Below are 26,225 nucleotides of genomic sequence, written 5' to 3'. Positions count from 1 at the left end.
CAGCGGCAGCAGCGCTGTCACCGAAGTGCTGGTCATCAGCCAAGTCGCCAACTCGGGCGAGAATGCCCACGACGCCCTGCAAGCGGCAATGCACGACCTCTCCGTCCCCATCCCGGCCGACGCCGACGCCGAGACCCTGGAGGCACGCCGCCTTGCCCTCATCGCAGAGGGCCAGAAGATAGCCTCCATGCGACGCCTCACCGAGGCCCACCAGCGCGAAGTCGACCGCGCCGCCTTCGGTACGCCGATGGCTAGCGGCCCGAGCCGAGCCGGCTTCATCCAGAAGCGCGGCGCGGCCGCGCCAGCATGCTGGGGGCAGATCGCCCCGTCTACGCCACCCCGCTCGAGAATCTGCGAGCCGCTCAGGCGGCTGCAGAAGAGCTCAATGGGCTGGGAGCCGATGAGCTCCCCTACATGGCAAGACGGATCCAGCAGCTGATCGACGCGGCTGCAGAACGGCACGAAGCCGGCGCCCGTGCTGATAGTCATCCCCCGCGCCGGGAGCACGCCGCGACGTCCCGCTCGCCGACTGCGAGCGGCGCGCGCCAGAAGAAAGACAAGGAGCCAGCTGCCAGCCGCAGCCGGACTCGCATTACCATTGAGCGCGACGCGGATGGCCGCCCTCGAGCGGTTGAACACCAAGGAAATCTGCCTCCTCCCCCGCCTCGAAGAGAAAGACGCCTCACTCCGCCGCCTATCACACACCCGGCTCTTGGCGACCGACTCGGCCGCCGAGAAGGAGTCGGCGAGAACGACGCCCGCCACAGGATCGACCGCCTTGCTCGATCCTTGGCGTTAGAAGAAGAAGACGATGTCGGCCCGCCATGCTTTGGCCCCCGCATCCGCGACGAGCCCTTCCCCAAAGGGTTCTCGCTCCCCAGAGACACGCCCAAGTACAACGGCTCGGTGAAGCCGGAAGATTGGCTCATCGACTACTCCACGGCCGTCAGCATAGCCAACGGCAATCGGTGCGTCGCCGTGAAGTACACCCCCCTCATGCTGCAAGGCACGGCGCGCACATGGCTCAACAGCCTCAAGCCCTACAGCATCAACAGTTGGCTGGACTTCACCGAAGTCTTCGTCCGCAACTTCAGCAGCACCTACAAGCGGCCTCCCAAGCCTCGCCAGCTCTCCCTCTGCGTCCAAGGGCCCAGGGAGTCGACCCGCGACTACCTCACGCGATGGGCCGAGCTCCGCAACTCCTGCGAGGGGGTGCACGAGGTCCAGGGCATCGAGTACTTCACCGCCGGGTGCCGAGAGGGCACCCTCCTCAAGCACCGACTCCTCTGCGACGAGCCGGCTACCCTCGATGAGTTGCTGGTCATTGCGGACAAGTACGCCACAGCTGACTCCTCAATGAAAACGGAGCTCCGAGTGGACGCCTCGGGGAAAGTGATTGCTCCGGCTCCTAAGACGCCGGCTGGCGACCCTAATCGGCGCCCCTACCAGAACGACCACAAGCGCAAGGCCCCCATGCCGACTTCCTCCAGTCGGCAGGTGGCCACAGTTGAAGACGAGCAGCCCGAAGAACGGCCCGCTCCCAAGAAGAAGGGTGGAAGGCCGGCTGGGCAGCCGTCTTTCTCCTACGAACAAGCTCTCGACGCCCCCTGCAAGTTCCACAGCGGCGCAAAGCCGTCCAACCACACAACCCGGAAATGCCACTGGCTCACCCGCATCACCAAGGGCGAGGGGATGTTGCCGCCTCCGCCTCCTAGCCCGCCGCCTCCAGCCCCCCAGCAGCCGGCGGCTCGGCCGGCAGTCGGCGCCATCCAAGACGAATTTCCCGAAGAGCACGCCGCCTACGTCGTCTTCACCAGTCAAGCCGACGACAAGCGCAGCCGACGCCGACAGCATCAAGAAGTGAATGCAGTCGCCACTAGCACTCCCGAGTTCATGCACTGGTCAGAAAAACCAATCAGCTGGAGCCAGGCCGACCACCCAGAGGTAATGCCTTCGCCTGGCTCCTATGCAATGGTCTTGGGTCACCCTCGCGACGGAGAGGCGAGCTGCCAGATTTTCCCGCGTCCTGATAGACGGCGGAAGCAGTATCAACATACTGTACCGCGACACCATGGAGAAGCTGAACGTCAAAGCGAAGCAGCTCATGCCGAGCCGCACCGTCTTCCATGGTATCGTCCCTGGCCTATCTTGCTCCCCAATCGGCAAGATCAAAATGGATGTTCTCTTCGGAGACAAAGATCATTTTCGCCGAGAAGCAATATGGTTCGAGGTAGTGGATTTGGAGAGCCCCTATCATGCACTGCTCGGCCGACCTGCCCTGGCCAAGTTCATGGCTGCGCCCCACTACGCCTACCTGAAGATGAAGATGCCGAGCTCGAAGGGGATCATCACGGTAGCCGGCGACTACAAGAAGTCCATCGAGTGCGCCATGGCCAGTAGCCGGCTGGCCGAGTCCCTCGTGGTGGCAGAAGAGAAGAAGATGTTGGAACGGGTTGTGGCCATCGCCGGCAAGCAGCCGGCCTTGTCCCCCAACCCCAAGGATTGTGATGCGCAGAGCTCCTTCTAGCCTGCCAAAGAGACGAAGAAGATACCTCTGGACCCGGAGAACCCGGAGAGGTTCGCTGTCTTTGGGGCGAACTTGGACAGTAAATAGGAAGGCGAGCTCGTCGACTTCCTCCATGAGAATCGAGACATCTTTGCATGGTCCCCAAATGACATGGCGGGTGTCCCGAAGGATTTCGCCGAGCACAAGCTACATGTCCGAGATGATGCGAAGCCGGTCAAGCAGCCCCTCCGCCGACTGTCAGAGGAGAAGCGAAGAATTGTGGGAGAAGAGATAGCCCGGCTCCTTGCAGCCGGCTTTATCATGGAAGTGTTCTTTCCAGAGTGGCTTGCCAACCCAGTTCTGGTTCTGAAGAAGAATAACAAGTGGCGTATGTGTATAGACTACACCAGTCTGAACAAGGCCTGCCCAAAGGATCCGTTTGCTCTGCCACGGATTGACCAAGTGATAGACTCCACAGCCGGATGCGAGCTGTTAAGTTTTTTGGATGCGTACTCAGGGTACCATCAGATCAAGTTGGACCCAGCTGACCGCCTAAAGACTGCCTTCATCACACCCTTTGGAGCCTTCTGCTACCTGACTATGACATTCGGCTTGAGGAATGCCGGTGCCACTTTTCAGCGTTGCATGCAGAAATGCCTCTTGAAACAACTCGGCAGAAATGCCCACGTCTATGTAGACGACATTGTGGTGAAGACAGAGAAGCGCGGTACCTTACTGGAAGACCTGAAAGAAACATTCGCCAACTTGCGCCGATTCCAAATCAAGCTCAACCCCGAGAAGTGCGTGTTCGGAGTGCCAGCCGGCCAGCTGCTGGGCTTCCTGGTCTCCGAACGCGGCATCGAATGCAACCCTGTCAAGATCAAGGCCATCGAGAGGATGGAGATTCCCACCAAACTGCGAGATGTGCAGAAATTCACTGGCTGCTTAGCCTCCCTGAATCGTTTTATCAGCCGACTAGGAGAGAAGGCTCTCCCCCTGTACCAACTCATGAAGAAGTCCACTCACTTCGAGTGGAACGACCAAGCCGACCAAGCCTTCCATGAGTTGAAGAAAATGCTGACCACTCCGCTTGTCCTGGCGGCGCCGACTGAGAAGGAGCCCATGCTCCTCTACATCGCCGTGACTAGCCGAGTCGTCAGCACTGTTGTTGTGGTCCAGCGCCCGGAGGAAGGCCGAGCCCAGCTAGTCCAGAGGCCGGTGTACTATCTCAGCAAAGTGCTATCCAGCTCAAAGCAAAACTACCCGCACTACCAGAAGATGTGCTATGGGGTGTACTTCGCTGCCAAGAAACTGAAGCCCTACTTCCAAGAGCACCCCATCACGGTCATATGCACTGCCCCGCTTGCCGAGATCATAGGCAGCCGGGATGCATCCAGCCGGGTGGCAAAATGGGCCATTGCATTGGCGCCCTACACAATCTTCTACCAACCCCGCACCGCCATCAAGTCACAAGCATTGGCCGACTTCCTCGTCGACTGGGCCGAGACCCAGTACCTACCGCCGGCTCCCGACTCTACCCATTGGCGGATGCACTTTGACGGCTCCAAGATGCGCACCGGCTTGGGAGCCGGCATCGTCCTCACCTCTCCCAAAGGCGACAAGCTCAAGTACACGCTGCAGATCCACTTCGCCGCCTCCAACAACGTGGCCGGGTACGAGGCGCTCGTACACGGGCTCCGGCTAGCCAAAGAGCTTGGCATACGCCGGAACCTGTGCTACGGCGACTCAGACTTGGTGGTCCAGCAATCGTCTGGCGACTGGGACGCCAAGGACGCGAACATGGCGAGTTATCGATTCCTCGTCCAGCAGATCAGCGGATACTTCGAGGGGTGCGAGTTCCTCCACGTGCCAAGGGCCGACAACGACCAAGCAGATGCCCTAGCACGGATTGGCTCCACCCGACAAGCCATACCGACCGGCGTCTCCCTCCAGCGCCTCCTCAAGCCGTCCATCAAGCCGTCTCCAGAGTCGGATTCCATCTTCGTACCACCTGCGCCAGATACAGCCGGATCCGACTGGAGAAACCCCGCAGGCGGCACGGGGACTTCGACAACTGGCCCGGGGACTGCCGTAGTCGCACCCGGCCCGGGGACTGCACCAGTCGGCCCGGGGACTACAACGACACAAGAAGCAGTGGCCGACTCACCCAACCCACCCACCCGAGTCATGGTGGCTACATTAACAGAAGAAGAAGTCACAGCTCCCTCATGGGCCCAGCCCATCCTCAAGTTCCTAGTCAGCAGAGAGCTGCCGGCTGATGAGATCTCAGCAAGACTAGTGCAACGATGAGCCGCAGCATATACAATAATCAACAGAGAGCTTGTGAAGCGCAGCGTCACTGGAGTCTTCCAGCGTTGTGTCAAGCCAGAAAAAGGAGTGGCAATCCTCAAAGACATCCACCAAGGCGAATGCGGCCACCACGCAGCCTCAAGATCACTTGTGGCCAAGGCTTTCCGCCATGGTTTCTTCTGGCCGACTGCCTTGGAGAATGCTAAAGAAATAGTCAAGAGCTGCAAAGGATGCCAAGTTTTTAGTTCCAAGCAACACCTGCCGGCTTCTGCACTCAAGACCATTCCCCTCACCTGGCCTTTTTCCGTCTGGGGACTGGACATGGTGGGCCCTTTCAAGACAGCCCGCGGCGGCTTGACGCATCTACTTGTCGCTGTGGACAAGTTCACAAAGTAGATCGAAGCAAAGCCGATCAAAAAGCTGAACGGGCCGACTGCCGTGACATTCATCACCGACATCACTACTCGGTACGGCGTGCCGCACAGCATCATCATCGACAACGGCATGAACTTCGCCAAAGGAGCACTGGCACGTTTCTGCGCGACGCAGGGCATCCGACTGGACTTAGCGTTCGTTGCCCACCCGCAGTCAAACGGCCAGATCGAGCGAGCAAATGGACTCATCCTCTCCGGCATCAAGCCCCGACTGGTTGTACCACTGGAGCGATCGGCCGGCTGCTGGCTCGAAGAGCTGCCAGTTGTCCTCTGGAGCCTGCGCACTACACCCAACAAGTCAACCGGCTTCACTCCATTTTTCCTCGTGTACGGTGCCGAGGCTGTCATCCCAACAGACATCGAGTTCGACTCGCCTCGGATCACCATGTACACGGAGGAGGAGGCCAAAGAAGCAAGAGAAGACGGCGTGGACCTACTGGAAGAAGGCCGGCTGCTAGCACTCAGCCGGTCCGCCATCTACCAGCAAGGGCTGCGCCGCTACTATAACTGCAAGGTCAAGCCAAGATCCTTCCAAGAGGGCGACCTTGTGCTCCGACTGATCCAGCGAACAGCCGGCCAGCACAAGCTCTCGGCCCCTTGGGAAGGCCCCTTCGTCGTCAGCAAGGCACTCGGCAACGACTCCTACTACTTGATCGACGCGCAAAAACCAAGAGCACGCAAGAGAGATGACTCCGGCAGGGAGTCGGAGCGACCATGGAACGCAAACCTCCTGAGACGATTTTACAGTTGAAAGCAGTATGTATCATGCTACCCTTTTTTGTATTAAGTACAAACCAACAGGCCCCCCGAGCAGTACTCGGGGACTGCCCTTGTTTATCTATGAATGACAAGTGTCATATCCATGAATGTATTATTACATTTTGAATTCTTGTCTGGCACCGGGTTCGACTAGTCGGCCCGGGGACTGGCCACCTTGAGCTATATTGAAAGTTCTACCTGAAGTCAGAAAAGTAGTGTGCCGGCTCCCGAGTCCCCTCTTGTTGAAAGTCGCAGCTCGAAGAACCGACTGTCCGACTAGCAAGAGGCAAGGCAGAAAGGACGCCCACACGAAAAATGGCTAAGGAACAACGAACCTATATAGCAAAGAGACGGCCTTCAAACATGCCTGCCGGCTGCCAGAACAGCCGGCTGGCCGGCTTCCTAAACACTTAGCTTTAGTCCAGCAAAGCTAAAGTACTCCTCCCCCCCCCCAATTGGCCAAGCACTCCTCCAACTACAGATTGCAGAGCAACTGTTGGACTGGGGAGGCGGCAACCAAGGGAGGGCGGCAAAGGAAACAGCAGAAGGACAAAAAGCAAAAGTACAAGGAAAGGCCAAATGCATAAGTTATATATATTCTGCGCAAGAAAGAAGAAGAAAAGGAGAAAAAAGCACCAAATCAGAAAAAGAGCCAAAGTGGTAGATGGCAAGAAAGGACGAAGAGGTAGGCGGCTTACCGTCAACCAGATCTTCGATCTGGCCATAGCCAGAGACCAGAGTCTGCCTGGCTCAGCCCAGCCAGCCGCCTCCGTCTCGTACTCGGCCTGGAGGGCGGCTTCGCGGTCCTGCACCACCTTCAGGGCCGCCTTGTGGCCTTCCTCCTGGTCGGCCAGCTTCTTGACCAGGCGGTCGTGCTCCTGCACCAAGGCGGCGAGCTCGGCATCCTTGGCACGAAGGGCAGTCTGAGACTCTCCCAGCTATGCCCTCAGACTGGCGTTGGCCGCTGCAGGGACGGCAGAAAAAGAAAGAACAGTAAGAAGAAGTCGTCAAGGAAGATCCGACCCGACTGCTCAGCAGTCGGCCCGAATCTCGGGGACTACACCAGTGGATGCGCTGACGCGCCCCCACATGAGATAAAGAACAAAGCACGTACCTCGGCTCTCAGTAAGGTCGGCGGTCTTCTGAGTCAGCTCCCGAGCCTGGGAGTTGAAGGCGGCCGCTCGAAGGTTGTGGTAGTCCTGCAAGATGGACAGAAGATCGAAGTAAGAACAAGAATAGCAAAGGCAAATCCACCAAGAAGTTCCAAGCCGCCTGCTCAGCAGCCGACTCGAAACTCGGGGACTACACCCAGTGGGTGTGCTGACGCGCCCCCACGGAAGAAATCAAGATCAAGAAGAAATCAAGATCAAGAAGAAGCAAGATGGGAATACTAACCCGGATGGCCGCCCGCGTCGCGAGGAACTCGTCGGTGAACTGCCTAAGCGCCGCAGCTTGGCCCTGGAGCCGGGTCCGGACGTCCTGTGCAGCCACGTTCACCACGGCCGTCCCTCCGCCTGGCGTCCACCCCGAGGTAGCGCTGGCCGCCTCCGCATCCCGGGCCGATGAGCTGGAGCCCACGGCCGGCTGCGGCTCCGACGCGGCCTTCTGTGGCTCCGACGCGGCCTTCCCCGCGCGCCGGCTCGACGGAATCCGGACCGCCATCTCAGCCCTCGCGGCCGGCTCGCCCCCCGCCGACTGTGCAGGTGGCGGATCAGGCCGGCCGCCTTGAGCCGCCCCAGTTGGCGGGGTCGGCACCGGCGCCCTCTCCAGGATGATGACGTCGTCGCTTCCCCCCAGCCCTGGATGGTCGCCGCTGGCTCCCTCTGGCAAGGGCTCCATGTCCCCAGGCGCCATGACGCGTAGCGGGGTGACCATCAAAACCTCCCCCGCCGCGGCCGCGGCCGCAGCCTCTGCTTGGGCCCTGGCTGCGGCATCGGCGAGTGCCTTCGCCGCCTCCTCCTCCCGTGCCGCCTGGGCGGCGGCCACCTTCCGTGCCTCCGCCTCCCACGCATTCCGTTTTGTCGCTTCCTGAAGGTCGGCCCGGGGGTCCACGCGGCGAGTGGTGCTCCCAGACCCCCTCGGCGACTCGACAACGGAGGCGGCAGCCGCCCGCTCAAGCGACAACGGAGCTCTGTTCGTTTGGAGAAGAAAGATAAGGGTTCAGGGACCACCAGAGAAAAGAAAGAAAAAAGTGTATACGAAAGAAAGTGAACTTACGCCGACACGGTCTGCGGTTGCTTCACCGTCTTACGGAAGCGAGCCGCCTTCGCGGCCGTCTCCTCCCTCCTGGTGGCTGCCGCCCCGCCCCTGGGTTTTTTCGTCCGACTACCGAACAAACCCTGGGCGGCGCGACGCTTTTGACCTTCGCCCCGAGCAGGCGGTGCAGCGGAGGAACCCGCGCCGCGTCCAGATGCCGGCTGGCGGCGTGGGGCGACTTCGGCCTCATCATCGTCCGGCCAGTCGTCGAAGGTGACTCCGAGCCCCGAGCCGCCTGCTTCGCCGCCGGCTTGGTCACCGCCCGGCTCGATGTTGTCGTCCATGCCGGCCGCCCCCAAGTCGGGGTCCTCCAGATCGTGTTCGGTCCGGTCGGGGACGAATCGACGCTCCGCGTCTGACCCGCTGGCTGGCCGAAGAAGAGGACTCTGTCGAAAAACGAACCGACTAAGTTAGAGTTGGCCAAGAGGAACTCAGCAACAAAGCAAGGAAAAAGAAAAAAAAAAGACAAGGAGAGCATACCGTAGGCGGCGGATTGGCTCGGCTATATGGTTCCTTGCCGAACTGCCACTCTTCGGTGAGTTTGCAATTCGCAAGATAGTTCACCATATAGGCGACCTCCTCGCGCGGCATCTCCTTGGTGCACATTCGGCTCGGATCGAGCTGGCCGCTCATCTGACAGATCAGATGAGGCCGGCTCTGGAGCGGAAGAACCCGGCGCGTGACGAATGCGGCCAGCAGGTCGGGCCCCGTCAAGCCCTCCGACTGGGTCAGCTCTCGCACTCGGGCGACGGCGGCGGACCCGGCCGGCGTCAGAGTCACGGCCCGGAAGGACCACTGGGGCCGCCTGCCCGCCGGAGGGCCGGCTACGTAAGCCGGCAGGTTGATGTAGTCGCCCCGCGGGGCGATGTTCCGCACGTAGAAGTACGATTTTTGCCATTTCTTCACCGATTGGATCAGCGTGATGACAGGGAAGGGGTTGTCGGCGACCGACCTCCGCGACGCGATGAAGGCGCCAGTCTGAGCCGGCACGCCCTGCATGCGCGTGCCCAATTTGGACTGGAAGAACTCCCCCCAGAGCTCGAGGGTGGGGAGGACGCCGAGGTAGCCCTCGCATGGGGTGACGAAGGCTGATAGCAGCACCACCGCGTTTGGGGTGAGGTGGTGCGGCTGGAGCTGATAGAAATCGAGCCAGGAGCGGAAGAAGGCACTCACTGGCAGGCCGATGCCGTGCAAGAAGTGCGAGCGGAAGACCACCCACTCGCCCTCCCGCGGCTCCGGCGTAATTTCCCTCGCCGGCGCAAGGTGGACCTCCACCTTGTCCGCGGCCGGCAGCCGCCGAGTATTGCGGAGGAACTCGACGTGGTCTTCGTGCACGTTGGAGCCGTCCCAATCCCCGCCATACTGCTCCGTGGCGGGAGGCATGGCAAAAATTAGCGCGGCGGCAGAGGAACGTGCGGTGGAAGAGTGCGGCGGCGAGGCGCTGTTGCAAGAAACGGCGAGCGAAGAAGATGGTGGAAGTAGGAGGAGCGTGCGAGGGCCTGCCGCCCTCCACCTCCCCCTACTTATAGCTTCGCGAGGCGAGGCCGGACGTGGGGGGGAGACGTGGGATTAACTGCACCCATTCCCCCCACACCCCGCGATTATTGCGCCCTAAAGGCGAGCCGAAACTGCCGCAAGGAGACGTGCGGGCGGTTTCGGGATACAGAGAATCCGCGCCTGGGCCCGGGCGCGGACGTGGCGGGCCCCCGCCCTGCGGCGACGTCCCGTCACGCGCGTGGGCTGGCAGGCTTTCTGGCCGAGGGAGGCCACGTGGTTCGCAGACGGCAAGTGGCCGGCCCGCGGCCCGGAGCACACGCTAGCGAGCTCCCGCCCTCCGACTCCGGAGTTTTCGACCAAGGCGGCACGCCTAACTAAAGCCGGCTCCCAGCCGCCGACTTGTCAAGATAGGAAGCTGATCGAGCTTCTCAACCCCTACTCCACCTCGAAGCCCAATCAGCTTCGGGGACTACTGTCGGAGTAAATGGCCACGGGTAGCCTAACCGACTGCCCCTGGTTCTTCTGAAAAAATTATCAGGCCTTCGGGCCTCCAAGCACTCCAAGCATTGGGCCGCCTTCCCTGGCCGGCTACCTCTGAAGCCGACTCCCGGAAGGCGACCCAGCCTCAGCAACCCCTCCCCGGGACGACTACGGGGTAGCCGACTCCAAGAAGCCGGCCAAGAAGAACGCCGACTCCAAGAAGCCGGCCGAGACCACAACCACCAAAGCTACACCCACATAACGGTGACAAGACGGGGTGTGGCCACAGTGCGGCCCACTACCCCCGAGGCCCGAGGCAGGCATGGCCACAGGAGGCCGTACGGGATGACCGTCTCCTGTTCGGCTCGGCACTGTAGCCATGCCAGCCTCAACGTCATCCACGACCGACTCCTGTACGGCCCGCAGGCGCCGGGCCCCTTCCGCCAGAGAGAGGCGCGGAGGCGGCCCGGCCTCCCCCAGTCAACCGAGGGTGTAGCCGGCCCCCAGAAGCCGGCTACCAACTTCCTCGAAGCTGGAGCCCCATTAAGGAGACAAGACGAGGTAAGGCTACAGTGAGAGCCCCCGAGGCGGCCCACTGTAGCCACGCTTACCTCGACAAAACCCTCGTCATCAGAGGCGAGGCTACAGTAAGCAGCCGCCGACAAGACCCTAGGCGGTGGGGCCGGCCTGTCGACCAAGAAGCCGGCAGCCGGCGGGACCCACCAGTCGGCGGGACCCACAGCCGGCGGGACCCAACAGCCGGCGGAGAAGCCGGCGAGCGTAGACACTGACGGCTGGGACCAGTGCCCAGCCGGATTACCATTGTACCCCCGGGGGGTAGGGCTATATAAACCCCCCGGAGCACCCATGCAAAGGGTTAGCTTCTGAACACAGCACACACACCATAGAGATAGAGAGAAGCAAGAGCTAGCCTTGTTCTTCTTCTCCCTTGAACCCAACAGCTCTAGGAGCAATTGTAGCTACCTTTCCTTGATCTAGTGATCATGCGGAGACCCCGCAGAGAAGGACTAGGGGTGTTATCTCCTCGGAGAGCCCCGAACCTGGGTAAGATCCGCCGGCGTGCATGTCTTCGCCTCATCCTGTTTCCAGGCACCGGCGATGTCTTATTGGCACCCACAATGATAAGCCATCCGTTGCCATATGTCGCACCAACCACCCGACAACCATGGCCGCTCCGGGCTCCTCCAAGGACAAGTTCTTCGACAACGTCATCAACCAGTATCTGCGGGAGGTGATGCGGCGCCCTCAAGCCATTGAGATGCCTGAGGGGGTGCTCCACATCCGGGACGTCCAAGGTCCCAAAGGTAAGGGGACCGTGGATGCCAGGCTCGAAGCTATGGAGTAGGATGTCTTCAAGTGCAAGGGGATGGTGGAACGAGGACTCAATGCCAATCACCTCATGATCGCGGACTACACCCGTGATCTCAAGGTGGATGGCAGATCCATGAAGGACCTCGTCTTCTCCTTCAACAAGCAAATCAACTTTCTGCAAAGCCAAATCTATGATCTCCAAAACCAAGTCATGAGACTCGCGAGACTCGCTCCTCCTGTTATGATGCAAGGTTTAAAGGTATGAGTTTGGCTGCCAGTTGCAGGACTCGCGAGACTCGCTCCTCCTCATATGATGGTGAGTCATTGCCATTGAAACCAGAAGGATAAGCTCGCTACTACGTCATCACCACCACCACCTTCTTCACCACCAAAGGAGACTTGAGTATTGAGTATGGGCACTCCCCTTGGCTTGTGCGAAGCTTGGGGGAGGTGCCCCGGTATCGTATCACCACCACTATCTTTACCCTTATTTATCTTAGTTTTATCTTTATTTATCTTTTGATTTAGTTGAATAAAAATTTAGTTCGATCTTTCTTCGAATGTTTGCTTAGTGATCTATCTATCCTTGTTTTCATGTGCGAGATATATAATAAAGTTTATTTTGAGTTTTGCTTTCTTTACTTTCATGTTCCAATAAAAGAAAAGAAAATAATGAAAAAGATGATATGCTAATCTTATGGTAAGTAATGATATCACATAAGGAAAAGTATAAGTAGTAAAATTTGTTGGAGATTGACAAATATAGCATTGGTCAATGATGCAATTCATGAAAGAATTAATAAGGGAAGAGAAGATTCACATGCAAATACACTATCTTGGACATCTTTTATGGTTGTGAGCTCCCATAAAAATATTTTATGCCAAATTTGTTGACGTTGGACAAGGAACACAACGTAATGATTTATATTTGTTCATATTCACATAGAAGTTATATTGTCATAGATCCTTTAACATGTGGTGCTTGCCCCCTATCTTTCCTAGCCAAAAATTCCGCACTAAATAGAGATACTACTTGTGCATCAAAAAACCATTAAACCCAAATCTTGTTTTGAGAGTCCACCATACCTACCTATGGATTGAGTAAGATCCTTCAAGTAAGTTGTCATCGGTGCAATAAGGCAATAAAAATTGCTTCTAAAAGTGTTAGATCATTTAGTGTAAGAGAAAATTGAGCGTTGTACGAACTTGTGATGGCAAAATAATAAAGGCGACAGACTGCGTAATAAAGGTTGCTATCATAAGGGGCAATACAACGTGACGTTCTTTTGCACTAGGAGATTGATCATACAAACAAATAAGCGCATGACAACCTCTGGTTCCCTGTGCGAAGGGCCTATCTTTTACTTTTATGTATTTACTTTTATGCAAGAGTCAAAATATTCTTCCCTACTCCTTTTCATTTTCTCTTTTGCAAGCATCATGTGGTGAGGAAAGAGCTAGGCACATATATCCAGTTGAATATGGGTGGGCATGACTTATTATTGTTGACATCACCCTTGGGGTGAATACGTTGGAAGGCGAAACTATAAGCCCCTATCTTCTTATGTGTCTGGTTGAAACTTTTTGCTCATGGGTATGCGGTGAGTGTTAGCAATCATAGAAGACTATATGATGGTTGAGTATGTGGACTTGCCAGAAGGCTCCGATACGCGACCCTTCCTGAAAAGTTGATGAATTGTAGTTGCAAAGTTGACTGAGAACATAGTTTGTTGGTTTTCAATAGAGTTTATGATTTATACTTTGATGTTGTGATGAATTGTTACTTGTTCATGAGAAGTATATGATAAAAGTTGTTTTATAAAGTTTTATATTAAAAGTTCTGTGATAAAGTTTGTTGTTGTTATAATAATATGCATGATGCTTCTATATCTGTATTTTGTTTTTATCGACACCTCTCTCTCTAAGCATGTGGATATGTTTTTTGATCTCGGTTTTTCGCTTGAGGACAAGCAACGTCTAAGCTTGGGGGAGTTGATACGTCCATTTTGCATCATGTTTACCTGCTATTATTTACTATGTTTTTATGCATAATAATGCTTTTTGGAGTAAATCTAATGTCTTTTCTCTCATAATATAGAAGGTTTGCACGAAGAGGGAGAATATCGGCAGCTGGAATTCTGGACCTGGAAAAGCTACGACAGAGTTACCTATTCTGCACATCTCCAAATGAGCTGAAACTTTACGCAGAATTATTTTGGAATAAAAGAAAAATACTGGTGCAAATAACTACCGGAGGAGGCCCACCAGGTGGGCATAACCCACCTGGGCGCGCCAGGCCCCCAGGCGCGCCCTGGTGGGTTGTGCCCTCCTCGGCCCACCTCCGGTGCACCTCCTCTTGTATATAAGTCATTTTGACCTAGAAAAAAATAAGGAGAAGACTTTCGGGATGAAGCACCGCCGTCTCGAGGCCGAACTTGTGCAGGGGCACTTTTGCCCCCCGGCGGAGCGATTCCGCCGGGGGAACTTCCCTCCCAGAGGCGGAAATCATCGTCATCATCATCACCAAAAACTCTCCTATCTTGGGGAGGGCAATCTCTATCAACATCTTCAACAACACCATCTCCTCTCAAACCCTAGTTCATCTCTTGTGTTCAATCTTTGTACCAGAACCTCAGATTGGTACATGTGGCTGCCTAGTAGTGTTGATTACATCTTGTAGTTGATTACTATATGGTTTATTTGGTGGAATATTATAAGTTCAGATCCATTATGCTATTTAATACCCCTCTAATCTTGAGCATGATTATCATTTGTGGGTAGTTACTTTTGTTCTTGAGGTCACGGGAGAAATCGTATTGCAAGTAATCATGTGAACTTGATATGTGTTCGATATTTTGATGATATGTATTTTGTGATTCTCTTAGTGGTGTCGTGTGAACGTTGACTACATGGCACTTCACCATATTTGGACCTAACGGAATGCATTGTGGAGTAGTTATTATATGATGGGTTGCTAGAGTGACAAAAGCTTAAACCCTAGTTTATGCACTACTTTGTAAGGGTCCGATTTGGATCCAAAAGTTTAATGCTATGGTTAGATTTTATCTTAATACTTTTCTCGTAGTTGCGGATGCTTGCGAGGGGGTTAATCATAAGTAGGAGGTTTGTTCAAGTAAGAATAGCACCTAAGCACCAGTCCACGAACATATCAAATTATCAAAGTAGCAAACAAGAATCAAACCAACATGATGAAAGTGACTAGATGAAATTCCCGTGTACGCCCAAGCACGCTTGTTATAAGAAACCGTTTGGCCTGTCCTTTCCCACAAAAGGATTGGGCTACCTTGCTGCACTTTAATTACCGTTACTTGCTCGTTACAAATTACCTTGCTATCAAACTATCTGTTACCGACAATTTCAGTGCTTGCAGAAAATTACCTTGCTGAAAACCACTTGTCATTTCCATCTGCTCCTCTTTGGGTTCGACACTCGTACTTATTGAAAGGACTACGATTGATCCCCTATACTTGTGGGTCATCAGAATGCTACCTAACATATTTATCCATGTAATCTTCTTTATTGTGGCATGAATATTCAGATCCATAAGATTCAAAACAAAAGTTTAATATTGACATAAAAACAATAATACTTCAAGCATACTAATAGAGCAATCATGTCTTCTCAAAATAACATGGCAAAAGAAAGTTATCCCTACAAAATCATACAGTCTGCCTATGCTCCATCTTCATAATACAAAGTATTTTATCATGCACAAACCCGATGAAAAGCCAAGCAATTGTTTCATACTTTTGGTGTTCTCAAACTTTTCCAACTTTCATGCAATACATGAGCGTGAGCCATGGATATAGCACTATAGGTGGAATAGAATATGGTGATTGTGAATAAGACAAAAAGAAGGAGAAAATCTCACATCCATTGGGCAAATTAATGGGTTATGGAGATGACCATCAATTGATATCAATGTGAGTGAGTAGTGATTGCCATGCAACGGATGCACTAGAGCTATAAGTGTATGAAAGCTCAAAAGGAAACTAAGTGGGTGTGCATCCAACTTGCTTGCTCATGAATACCTAGGGAAATTTGAGGAAGCCCGCCATTGGAATATACAAGCCAAGTTCTATATTGAAAAATTCCCACTAGTATATGAAAGTGACAAAATAGGAGACTCTCTATCATGAAGAACATGGTGCTATTTTGAAGCACAAGTGTGGAAAAGGATAGTAACATTGTCCCTTCTCTCTTTTTCTCTCATATTTTTTTGTTTGGGCTTCTTTGGCCTCTTTTATTTTTATAAAGTCCGGAGACTCATCCCAACTTGTGAGGGAAACATAGCTTCCATCATCCTTTCCTCATATGGGACAATGCTCTAATAATGATGATCATCACACTTCTATTTACTTACAAAAAGAATTACAACTCGATACTAGAACAAAATATGACTCTATATGAATGCCTCATGCATATGAGAACAATGTGACAATGATGTTATGTGTCATAATAAAACGGAATGGTGAAAGTTGCATGACAATATATCTCGGAATGGCTATGGAAATGCCATAGTAGGTAGGTATGGTGGCTGTTTTGAGGAAGGGTATATGGTGGGTTTAATGCACCAGCAAAAGTTGCGCGGTACTAGAGAGGCTAGCAATGCTGGAAGGGTGAGAGTGCGTATAATCCATGGACTCAACATTAGTCACAAAGAACTCACATACTTATTGCAAAAATTTATTAGCCATCAAAACAAAGTACTACACGCATGCTCCTAGGGGGATAGATTGGTAGGAAAAGAACATCGCTCGTCCCCAACCGCCACTCATAAGGAAGACAATCAAAGAATAAATCATGCTCCAACTTCATCACATAATTGTTCACCATACGTGTTGGCTACGGGAATCACAAACTTTAACACAAGTATTTCTACCAATCCACAATTACTCACAAGCATGACTCTAATATCACCATATTTATATCTCAGAACAATCACAAGGAATCAAACTTTACATAGTATTCAATGCTCTTTATATGGAAGTTTTTATTATATCCCTCTTGGATGCCCATCATGTTAGGACTAAATTCATAACCTAAGCAAATTACCATGCTGTTTAAAGACTCCCTAAATAATATAAGTGAAGCATGAGAGTTCAACAATTTCTATAAAATAAAACCACCACCATGCTCTAAAAAGATATAAGTGAAGCACTAGAGCAAACTGCCTAGCTCAAAAGATATAAGTGAAGCACATAGAGTATTCTAATAAATTCATGATTAAAACATGTCCCTCTCAAAAGGTGTGTACATTAAGGATGATTGTGGCAACTAGAAAACAAAGACTCGTATCATACAAGAAGCTCCAAGCAAAACACCTACCATGTGCTGAATAAAAATATCGCCTCAAGTAAATTTACCGTTGAATCAAAGACGAAAGAGGGGATGCCATCCGGGGCATCCCCAAGCTTAGATGCTTCGTTGTCCTTGAATATTACCTTGGGGTGCCTTGGGCATCCCCAAGCTTAGGCTCTTTGCACTCCCTATTCCATAGCCCATCAAATCTTTACCCAAAACATGAAAACTTCACAACACAAAATTCAACAGAAAACTCGTGAGATCTGTTAGTATAATATAATAAATCACCACTTCAGGTACTGTTGTGAACTCATTCTAAAATTATATTGGTGTAATATCTACTGTATTACAACTTCTCCATGGTTCATACCCCCCGATACTACCCATAGATTCATCAAAATAAGCAAACAACACATAGTAAACAGAACCTGTCAAAAACAGAAGAGTTTGTAGTAATCTGTAAACTTTGTATACTTCTCTAACTCCAAAAATTCTGAAAAATTAGGACAACAGAGGTAATTCATATACCTATCTTGTGTAAGAAATTTAGAATTTTTCAACACTCCAGTGAATTTAAAAAATTCTGGCAATGAGCGCACAAGTTTCTGTTTTTCAGCAAAACCAAATCAACGTATACCAAAGTATCCCAAAGGTCTTACTTGGATCAAACACTAATTAAAACACCAAAACACAATTACTACAGAGGTAATAATGTTTATTTATAGAAAAACATGACAAAAATAAAAACATAAAAATATAATTGGGTTGCCTCCCAACAAGCGCTATTGTTTAATGCCCCTAGCTAGGCATAAAACATAGATCTAGGTATTGTCATATTTGGTATGCAATTCTTTCCTAGTCAAATCTTGCAAAAAAAATATTATTTACAAGTATCTCTTTTCCTTCCTTTCTTTTCTAGTAGGTGAACTCAATTCATGAAAAGGACTTTGATTAGTAATTTTAACATTCATAATCCCATACTCAGGGTCATCACCATAAATATCCTCATATAAAATATGTATCTCATCTTTAATTGGTTCCCTAGACATTTCCTCCATCCAATCATCATTAAATCCTACATAAACTCCCTTATACCCAATCAAATTTATCATAAGTATCAAGGTAAAGGGATTGAGCAATTTCTATGTAGGGGACTCTTCTCTTAAGATTGTTACTGTAAGAATGATAATATCTAGATTCTAGACTACGCAAAGTTTCTTTATCATGGAGAATTTATTCAATTGGAGGATGCTCAATATTTTTATTATAGAAAGCAAAAAATTCCCTAGCTTCTTTTACTATGAAGTCAAATTCTCGCATAAGAATGATAGTTGCAATCTTTTTAGCCTTAGGATGAAGTATATTGGGAAGTTGACAAAATATCTTTTGTAAAGCAGGATGAATGTGCACAAATTTTCTCTCTAGTTTTTCAACAAGCATGGCAATGGCATCCGCATAGCAATTTGTATCAAGAAGAATATATCCCTTACTAAGTGGCAAAGCTCCCGTACAATCAAAGTGTCGGTGCAACAAACCCTGGGTCTGTTGCCCAGACCATGCACATGCCTAAGATCAAGATTACAGCTTCCAAGACCAGACCAAGTACAAGAGATCAGCTCTTTGAAGAAGTAGAGTGCGGATCGAGAAGACCAAGTCAAGCCAAAGAAGCAACATACCACTAATGAAAAACCACCCTTGCCGGGCAGGCGAGCCTGGCGAGGTCGGGGTTACCCAGAAGCAAGCCTCAAGACCGTCCCAGCAGGCCTGCCGGGGCTTATGGAGGCAAACCACCCCACCAAGGCTCCACCGCACCACCTAACAGCAACGCAAGTCATCGATCGGTGCGGTGTCAAGCCCCCAAGTGACTAAGTGGATGTTTCTTGCCACATGGCAGCCACTTTCTATGGAAATCACCTCCAAACGACACTCGTCAAGTGACACTAAGCGGCGAATTTAATGTGCTATGCCCTGTCTGCAAAGTTAGGTATGATAGCACTGTTTGCTATCTAATCAGTATGCAATGACTGATTTGCCACTGTGGTGACCCCTTGATCTATAAAAGGAGGCCCATGGCAGCCATAGAAGGGATTCAGACCCTTGTACACTCGTCCGCGCGTAGCTGCCCTCACCCCGAGGAAACCCTGCCGGGCCAGAGCGCTGCGTTTCCACCATCAATCCACCAAAGCAGGAGTAGGGTTTTACGCCTCGCGGCGGCCCGAACCTGGGTAAAAATCGCCCGTATGATCTTTGCCATGTTGTGCGATGCTCTCCACTCTTTGTGCAATGTGCTCATCCCCTACCAAACCACAAGGGGCTCCTGGCCCCATAGGTGGCCGTGGTTTCCTACGAAATCTTTGGCGCGCAGGTAGGGGGGAGCGCTTGCGCAAACCTGAGAAGCGTACGTAGTGCATCATCTTCGTCATCATTTTCTTCATCGACGGCTCCATTGTCCATGGCGCCCAAGAAAAAACCCGGTGCCACCACCCAGCCGTCATCCTCGAAAGCCCCGTCGCACGCGACCACCAATGCTACGGGGCCTCTAGGGATGCTTGGGGATGTGGACGCTACGGGGGATGTGGTCGACGCAGGTGGCGTCGTCACCACCTCCCCTGTGGCCAAAACAGGAGCAGGAGGCACCAGAGAAGGACAACACCTACCATGCTCTATGAGGTATGGTGGGAGAGATCATTCAGTCTGCACCTCTCCGCTCGGCCGAAGGGCACAGCCACAACGGTGGCACTCGCTTTGGGGCGAATCGCAATCCTCTGGCCACCCCCGCTGCGGGCGTGACCGTAGGACATGCACCACCCCCGTAGCAGGCTGGCCCAACCAATGCATCGAACGGGGCCGCTGGCCCACAAGTGCCTCCACCTCGTCACCACGCCATCTTGGTGACTGGCTCACAACGATAAGAGCACGGCGCGACCACTACCGGCACCATCACGAGCCACGTGACGTTACGATCTTCATCAACATCGATGCCAAGCACCGCCTCGGAGGCAATGGCACGGGCCCGGCTGCTGTTGAGATTTCCGCCAGCAGCCGATCAGATGGATGAGTGGAGAGCCACCATTCAGTGCTTGATTGGTTTCGCTGAGGCGGGAGGATCGCAGTGAGCTGGCCTGCCACGGCCTTCCCAGGCAACGACAACGGCTCACGCTGCTGGCCGCGCAGAAGGGGCCACCCCTATGATGTAGTCCCCTCCACGGCAGCCAGCGCGGGAGCCCTGCGACCATGAACCCGATGACGTCTCGATGGTTTGATCCGATCCTCGAGCGCGTCAAGTTCAACGGCGATTTCTAGAGGACATATCGACCCTCATTCAGGATTTGGAAGAGATGTTTGCTAATTTGTGCAAGATCAACTTGAAGTTGAACCCGGAGAAGTGTGTGTTTGGCGTTTCCTTCGGCAAGCTACTTGACTTCTTTGTGTCCCACCGGGAATAGAGGCCAACCCTGACAAGATCAAGGCTATCGAGCAGATTCAAGCACCCAAGACAGTTAAGGATGTAAGGAGTTTGACTGGATGCGTTTCCGCTCTCAGTAGCTTCATTTCCAAGTCTAGCGAGCGTGCCTTGTCGTTCTTCAAAATCTTGAAGAAGGCAGGACCGGTGGAATGGACTCCATAGGCTGACACTGCGCTGCAAGATTTGAAGGCCTACTTGTCCTCTGTGCCCACTTTGGTTGCTCCCAAACCACAAGAGCCATTGCTGCTATACCTGGCGGCAACTAATCAAGTGGTTAGTGCAGCACTATTGGCGCAGCGGGAAGTGGAAGAAGCGGCGGCCACAGACAGTGTCCCCTCCGGAGAGGAAAATGAGCACACCCCGACAAGGTCAGATGCAGATCACGACAGAGTAGAGCAAGGCAGTAGAGACAACCCCAAGGTTGCGGCAAAGAAGAAGGTGGTGCAACGCCCAGTGTACTTCGTCAGCTCCCTGTTACAGGGGGCTAGATCCTGATACTCTGGCGTGCAAAAGTTGATTTTTGGCCTTGTCATGGCCTCCAGGAAACTGCGCCACTACTTCCAAGCCCATGAGATCACGATTGTCACCCATTTTCCTTTGCAATGGATACTCCTAAACCCTGAGGCTATCGGCAGGATAGTGGAGTGGGCCTTGGAGTTGTCTAGCTTTGGTTTGAAGTTTGAGAGTACATCAACTATTCAGAGCAGAGCATTGGTAGACTTTATTGCAGAATGGACACCAACCCCTGATGAAGAAGTGTTAGAGACAGTTATCCCCAATAAGGAAGCGCCCCAAGAATGGATCATGTATTTCGATGGTGCCTTCTCCCTACAAGGTGCAGGGGCCAACATGCTTCTCGTTGGTCCCACTGGGGAACACCTGAAGTACGTCGTCCAGATGCATTTTCCCTGGGAGAAGGCTACCAACAATACTGCAGAGTACGTAGGGCTCCTTGTCGGGCTCAGGATTGCAATAGAACTGGGGATCAAGAAGTTGATCATCCGCGGAGACTCACAACTTGTGGTTAGACAAGTCAACAAGGATTACCAAAGTACATTGATGGAGGCATACGTTGAGGAAGTGAGAAAGCTAGAGGAGCGCTTCGACGGATTGCAAACAGAGCACGTACCCTATGCGGAAAATAGCATTGCTGATCATATGTCGAAATGCGCTGCATAGAAGCTCACTGTGGAACTAGGTACTTTTGTTCTCCATCTGACTCAGCCCTCCGTATCCCCGGCAACAATGGCCAGAAATAGGAGGAAACTAGACTCCAGCAGGCCTCTCCCGGTAGAACCTCTTGAGGATCTCGGCAGGGGGCTTGTCGGGAACAACTCCCCTTTTGTTGCTGAGCTGCACCCTCCCGCCGGTCCCCGCGGTCGAGGAATGCGCTCCTGCGAATGAGGAGGTGTCGCTAGTCCTCGTTCCGAGCCTCAGGCTCCAACTTGGGCGCGGCACATAGTCCATTTCCTCCAAACTGGAGAACTTCCCGAAGAGCAAGAAGAAGCTTCCCGAAGAGCAAGAAGAAGCTAAAAGAGTAGCCCGGAGGGCCAGTATGTATCAGTTCGTTGATGACACGCTGTATAGAAGGAGGCCCAACAGTGTGAAATTGAAGTGCATTTGCCGAGAAGAAGGAAAGGAACTGCTGGCAGAGATACACAAGGGTATGTGCGACTCACACATCAGATCGAGGGCATTGGTTGGAAAAGCTTTCCGGCAAGGATTTTACTGGCCCACATCCCTCCAAGATGCAGTTGAGTTGGTCACCAAATGTGAAGCCTGCTAGTTCCATTCCAAGAATATCCACCTGCCTGCCCAACACTACAAAAAATACACTTACGTGATGATACGTGTTTGTCACAGTAGGTCACGTTTTTTGTCAGGCATGTACATCCATGACGATTTTATGGCAGAATCAAGATCGTCATACCTGTGCTGTTGTAGAAGTGTTCCATGACATTACCAAATTATCATCACGGAAGTGTCCACTTCCATGACGATAAATCGCGCGTCATGTAAGTGCTTTCGTCAAGGGTAACCGACATGTGGCATCCACTGTAACGGGTTGCCGTTAGCTATCGGGTTCCGGTTTGGATCCGATAACCCATTAACAGCCCGGACCAATGGGATTTTCCACGTGTAAAATTCTCAATGGCCAGAGAAACCACGTGGTGGCTCACCGTTGGGACAGATGTCATCCACTCATTGGACCGAAGGCGCCTATGATACGTCGACATGTGGCATGGCCCAATAGAGGCCCATTCGGGTGAAAAGGCTGGCCCGTTTGACTTGGTCAAAAGGTAGCGGGCTGGACCACGGAAAGCTTGTTAACAGCCTATTCGCATATAGACCATTTACAACCCGCTAACTCACGGTCTATTACAGCCTACCCGAATTAGGCCTAGTAGCGTCATTTGGGCCGTCCAATATGATTCCAGCCCATTGTAACTTCCAGCCCATGTATGGCCCATGACGTCTTTCGGCCCATAGGAGGCCCTTTGTAACTCTGGGCCCATTAAAGGCCCGAGATGAAACTGGCCCATAATGAACAATGTATCGCTTTATACCCATTAACGGTCCATTATTCCGTCGGCCGTTTCCAGCTCGTGTTAACTTTCGGCCTTCTAAGGGACCATTTATTCTTGGGCTCATTTCCAGAATTCAGTTACTTACGGTCCGTTACTGGCCTGTTCCGCTTGTGGGCCAAATTCAGCCGGTGGTTACAGTCGGCCCATTTGTGGCCCGGTGACCCGTTGGGCTGTTTTCATAGCGTCATCAAATACAGGATATTAATGGCATGTTATGGTCGGGCCATAAAACATAAAATTTCCACTCTAGCCCATTTACGGCCCATTTTGCGGACCGTTATTGGTCCACGAATAGTACGGCCCATGTTTGGCGAAACGATTATACGGCCTGTAGAAGGCCCATAGATTAGACGGAACGTAGAAGGCCCATGGATCCTACGGCCCGTAGAAGGCCCATGGATCCTACCACCCGTAGGAGGGCCATGGTCACTACAGCAGGTAGCAGGACCATGGTTATAACAGTCCATGTGTTGCCATGGTTATTGCCTAGTTATAAAAATAGGTTATTGTGGCCACTAGAAAAACGCGAAAAAAGAACTGAAGTGACTACAAGTAAACAACTAAACAAGACAATAAGAAATAAATAAGCAAGCAACTAACACTAGGCTATTATGGCTATTACACATATTACATCCACTGGGCATCAAAATTCGCCACTAGTGCGAATATTGGGAACAAAGCAGCATATTACATACACATGCCGTCTAAATTGGCCACCAGTGCAAATAAATGCCGCAGCAGAACAAGACCATAACTGAAACAACTTCAGAAGAGCTCAAGAAATGTTATCCTGGGTATCCACCATGCTGGCAATAAGCTTAACAAGCTTATTAGCTTTCTCCTATTCGGCGCTAAAATCCTCCAATGCTTGCTGTTGCACCAGAAAGTATGCATTTGAATGCTCCAAGGACTTTCGCAGTCCTTCGGCTTCTTGTCGTAGTACAACTGATCGATGTCTTTTAGCTTGTAGTTGAGACTCAGAAGCCGAACTGATTCAGACAGTGAGTTTGAATAGCTTGTGCCAGCAGTAGTGGCCAGTAACTCGAACACTACACCAAGACAGGACTTTGGGGTTATCTCACTGTCGTTTTCCTTAGCTGTTTTATCAGCGTTGTTGGAGACTAACAAGGATGTCTCACTATCCTGAACCTTATCTGCATTACTTTTTTTACCATTGCTTAATAAGGCACTCTTCCCCAATATTCTTTCAGCGTTCTAAAAGAAGAAACAAGCAGACACATAATAAGTTTAGCATGTACTAGTATATGAAACTCATTTCGGTGAACCAGTTCTTTAGTAAGGTGGAAGTACATAATAAAAACATCAAACAAACATATCTTTCCCTACTAATAAAGCAAATATTGCTTCTGGTCGTACGTTGTCGGCGTTTTTATGAAAAAGCCCCTACGTTCCTTTGAAATCAACCTGCAGTCCCTGTTTAAGTGGCACTCTAGAAAAACGTTTTGTTTTTGCAAAAAAAACCCTGCATTAGTTGGAATTCAGCCTGCAGTCCTTAATCCTTATTTTGTACTGGCTCTTATCCATCCGCAGCCTCCACTGATGGGTACACGCCGCCGCTTGGCGCCGGCATCCACGCCGCAGAAGCCAAGGAAGGCGCTGCTGCTTGCCGCAGTGGTCAGGAGGAAGTATGGTGGTGGCGCTCCTGCCGACATGCACTAAGCGGAGGCGAGGAGGTGGCGGTGTTCTTGGTGGTCGCCGGTGTGGCGAGGGGCCGGCGCGAGTGTCGGGCGCGAGGGCGCGGTCGAAGCAGAGGAACGCGGGCTGCGGCGCGACGCGGGAAGGCGGGGCTGCTGCTGGAGCTTGAGGGCGCGGGCGCCATGGCATGCATCAGGCGCGACGAAGGGAAGCAGAGGCCGTAATGCACAACCGACAATGCGCACTGGAGAACAATGTTTTTCAATTTACAATCAATCAGTGCAAAATCTTCAAATTTGTTTAAAACAAAGAGGATGAATACTTTGGTGGATAGAGTACTGGATGTATGCAGACTGTGTTGATGCCAAGAAAGCCGGATTGCCGCAGCCACGCACAAGCTTGGCCTCGAGGAGGCATCCATCCAGGTACGGTCGGCGGCGGATAGTGGCGACGAGGGTAGGCCGCCGGTACTTCTTCTTGGGGGAGACGGCCTTCTTCCGATGCGCGACCTCCTGGAAGAGACGGCTCAACTGTCACGAACAAACAAAGAGAAAGTGCATGAAGTCCCAGAGAAAAAGCAGCACTGGATGCCTAGCCAAGGGAGGAGAGAGCCAATCTGAATACGAAAACCGGGACGCGCACCGAGACTACCGGTGCTGGGCATGAGCATGGCCGCCCAACTGCCCGCGCCATGCCCGGGGAAGCGGGGGGAGCGGGTGTTGGAGCCCGCGCCATGGATGGCCCGGTGGTGGTGCGGGAGATCCGGCGGAGTGTCGGGGGGAGCTGGTGTGGAGCCCGCGCCATGCCCGGTGGTGCAGGAGATCTGGTGGAGTGCCGACGGCGGGCGCATGCGGCAGTGGCGGCGTGTCCCAGGGCTGCGAGTGATGCGGGGAGATGTGGGGAGGTCGTGCTACCTGGGCAGTAGGTGGAGGTCGGGGGATGTGGATTACTCAAGAGAAGCTGAGGAGATAAGCTCTGCGAGGCGACGAGTCCAGACTGGAAAAGCGCCAGCGACGCGGCTGGTTTCTTCCAGACCAGCCAACGTGTGAGGCTAGCTAGCATGCACGCACGCATGTTCACAGGTTCAATTTCTTTTTTTTGTAATATAAGTAGTTTGTTCACAGGCCGATAAAAATCTCCAGATGCATCACACGGACGTGCTAGCGTGTGTCTTTGTTCTCCGAATAATGCAGACGTTGCCTTTTTGTTTTAAGGTTGAATTTGATCTTAGAAAAAGATAAGTTTAACTCTGTTTATGTGCCTCACGAAACTCATACTTGCTATCTACTAGGACACAAAAACTAAAAAGAAAACAACACAATACATTCATGGATAATGATTAGACAATGTTGGGCTAACATAGGTTAGGGCACACACGGCGGAAACATATATGCTTGCACCACCAGTAAAGTAAATATAAAATAAATTGTCTTCAAGCAATATTGGTCCCGGTTCATATGAGTGCATAATAAACAATCCAGGCCAAAACACAGACATTTACATGTCCGTGACATCCCTAAAGATGGACATGCCCATGACATCCCTAAAGATGGAAATGTTGGATGCGGTAGGGAGGAACTTGCAACTACCTTATACACAATTTTGCCCTAAACATT

The 26,225-nt window shown here is 52.0% G+C and overlaps 1 protein-coding gene across 4 annotated transcripts; it reads right to left on the bottom strand.

Moving 5' to 3' along the window:
- Positions 1–24,228: 24,228 nt before the first annotated feature.
- Positions 24,229–25,681, bottom strand: LOC109784814 (uncharacterized). 4 transcript variants are annotated; one of them, XR_012187611.1, is made up of 3 exons: positions 25,252–25,681; positions 24,949–25,121; positions 24,229–24,853 (listed from the first exon to the last, which is right to left on the bottom strand). XR_012187611.1 is itself a non-coding variant. In XM_020343416.4 (3 exons), the coding sequence occupies exons 1-3, from the start codon at positions 25,411–25,413 to the stop codon at positions 24,630–24,632; spliced, it is 576 nt and encodes a 191-aa protein (XP_020199005.1). In that variant the 5' UTR covers positions 25,414–25,647; the 3' UTR covers positions 24,229–24,629. The 4 variants fall into 4 exon arrangements, 2 of the variants coding, with proteins under 2 accessions (XP_020199005.1, XP_020199004.1); XR_012187610.1 differs by having other exon boundaries at positions 24,949–25,139; positions 25,252–25,656; XM_020343416.4 differs by having other exon boundaries at positions 24,932–25,121; positions 25,252–25,647.
- Positions 25,682–26,225: the final 544 nt, after the last annotated feature.

Source organism: Aegilops tauschii, chromosome 6 (assembly GCF_002575655.3).
Source record: "Aegilops tauschii subsp. strangulata cultivar AL8/78 chromosome 6, Aet v6.0, whole genome shotgun sequence".
NCBI classification, from domain to species: Eukaryota; Viridiplantae; Streptophyta; class Magnoliopsida; order Poales; family Poaceae; genus Aegilops; species Aegilops tauschii.
This window is presented reverse-complemented; position numbering and strand designations above follow the sequence as displayed.

Excerpts from the sequence above, each read along its gene's own strand:
- LOC109784814 (XM_020343415.4), bottom strand. The coding sequence starts at position 25,413 with ATGGCGCGGGCTCCACACCAGCTCCCCCCGACACTCCGCCGGATCTCC. Across the intron at positions 25,140-25,251 it reads GCCCAGCACCGGTAGTCTCG|TTGAGCCGTCTCTTCCAGGA; the intron begins GTGCGCGTCCCG and ends TGTTCGTGACAG. Across the intron at positions 24,854-24,931 it reads CCAGTACTCTATCCACCAAA|TGCGCATTGTCGGTTGTGCA; the intron begins GTATTCATCCTC and ends ATTGTTCTCCAG.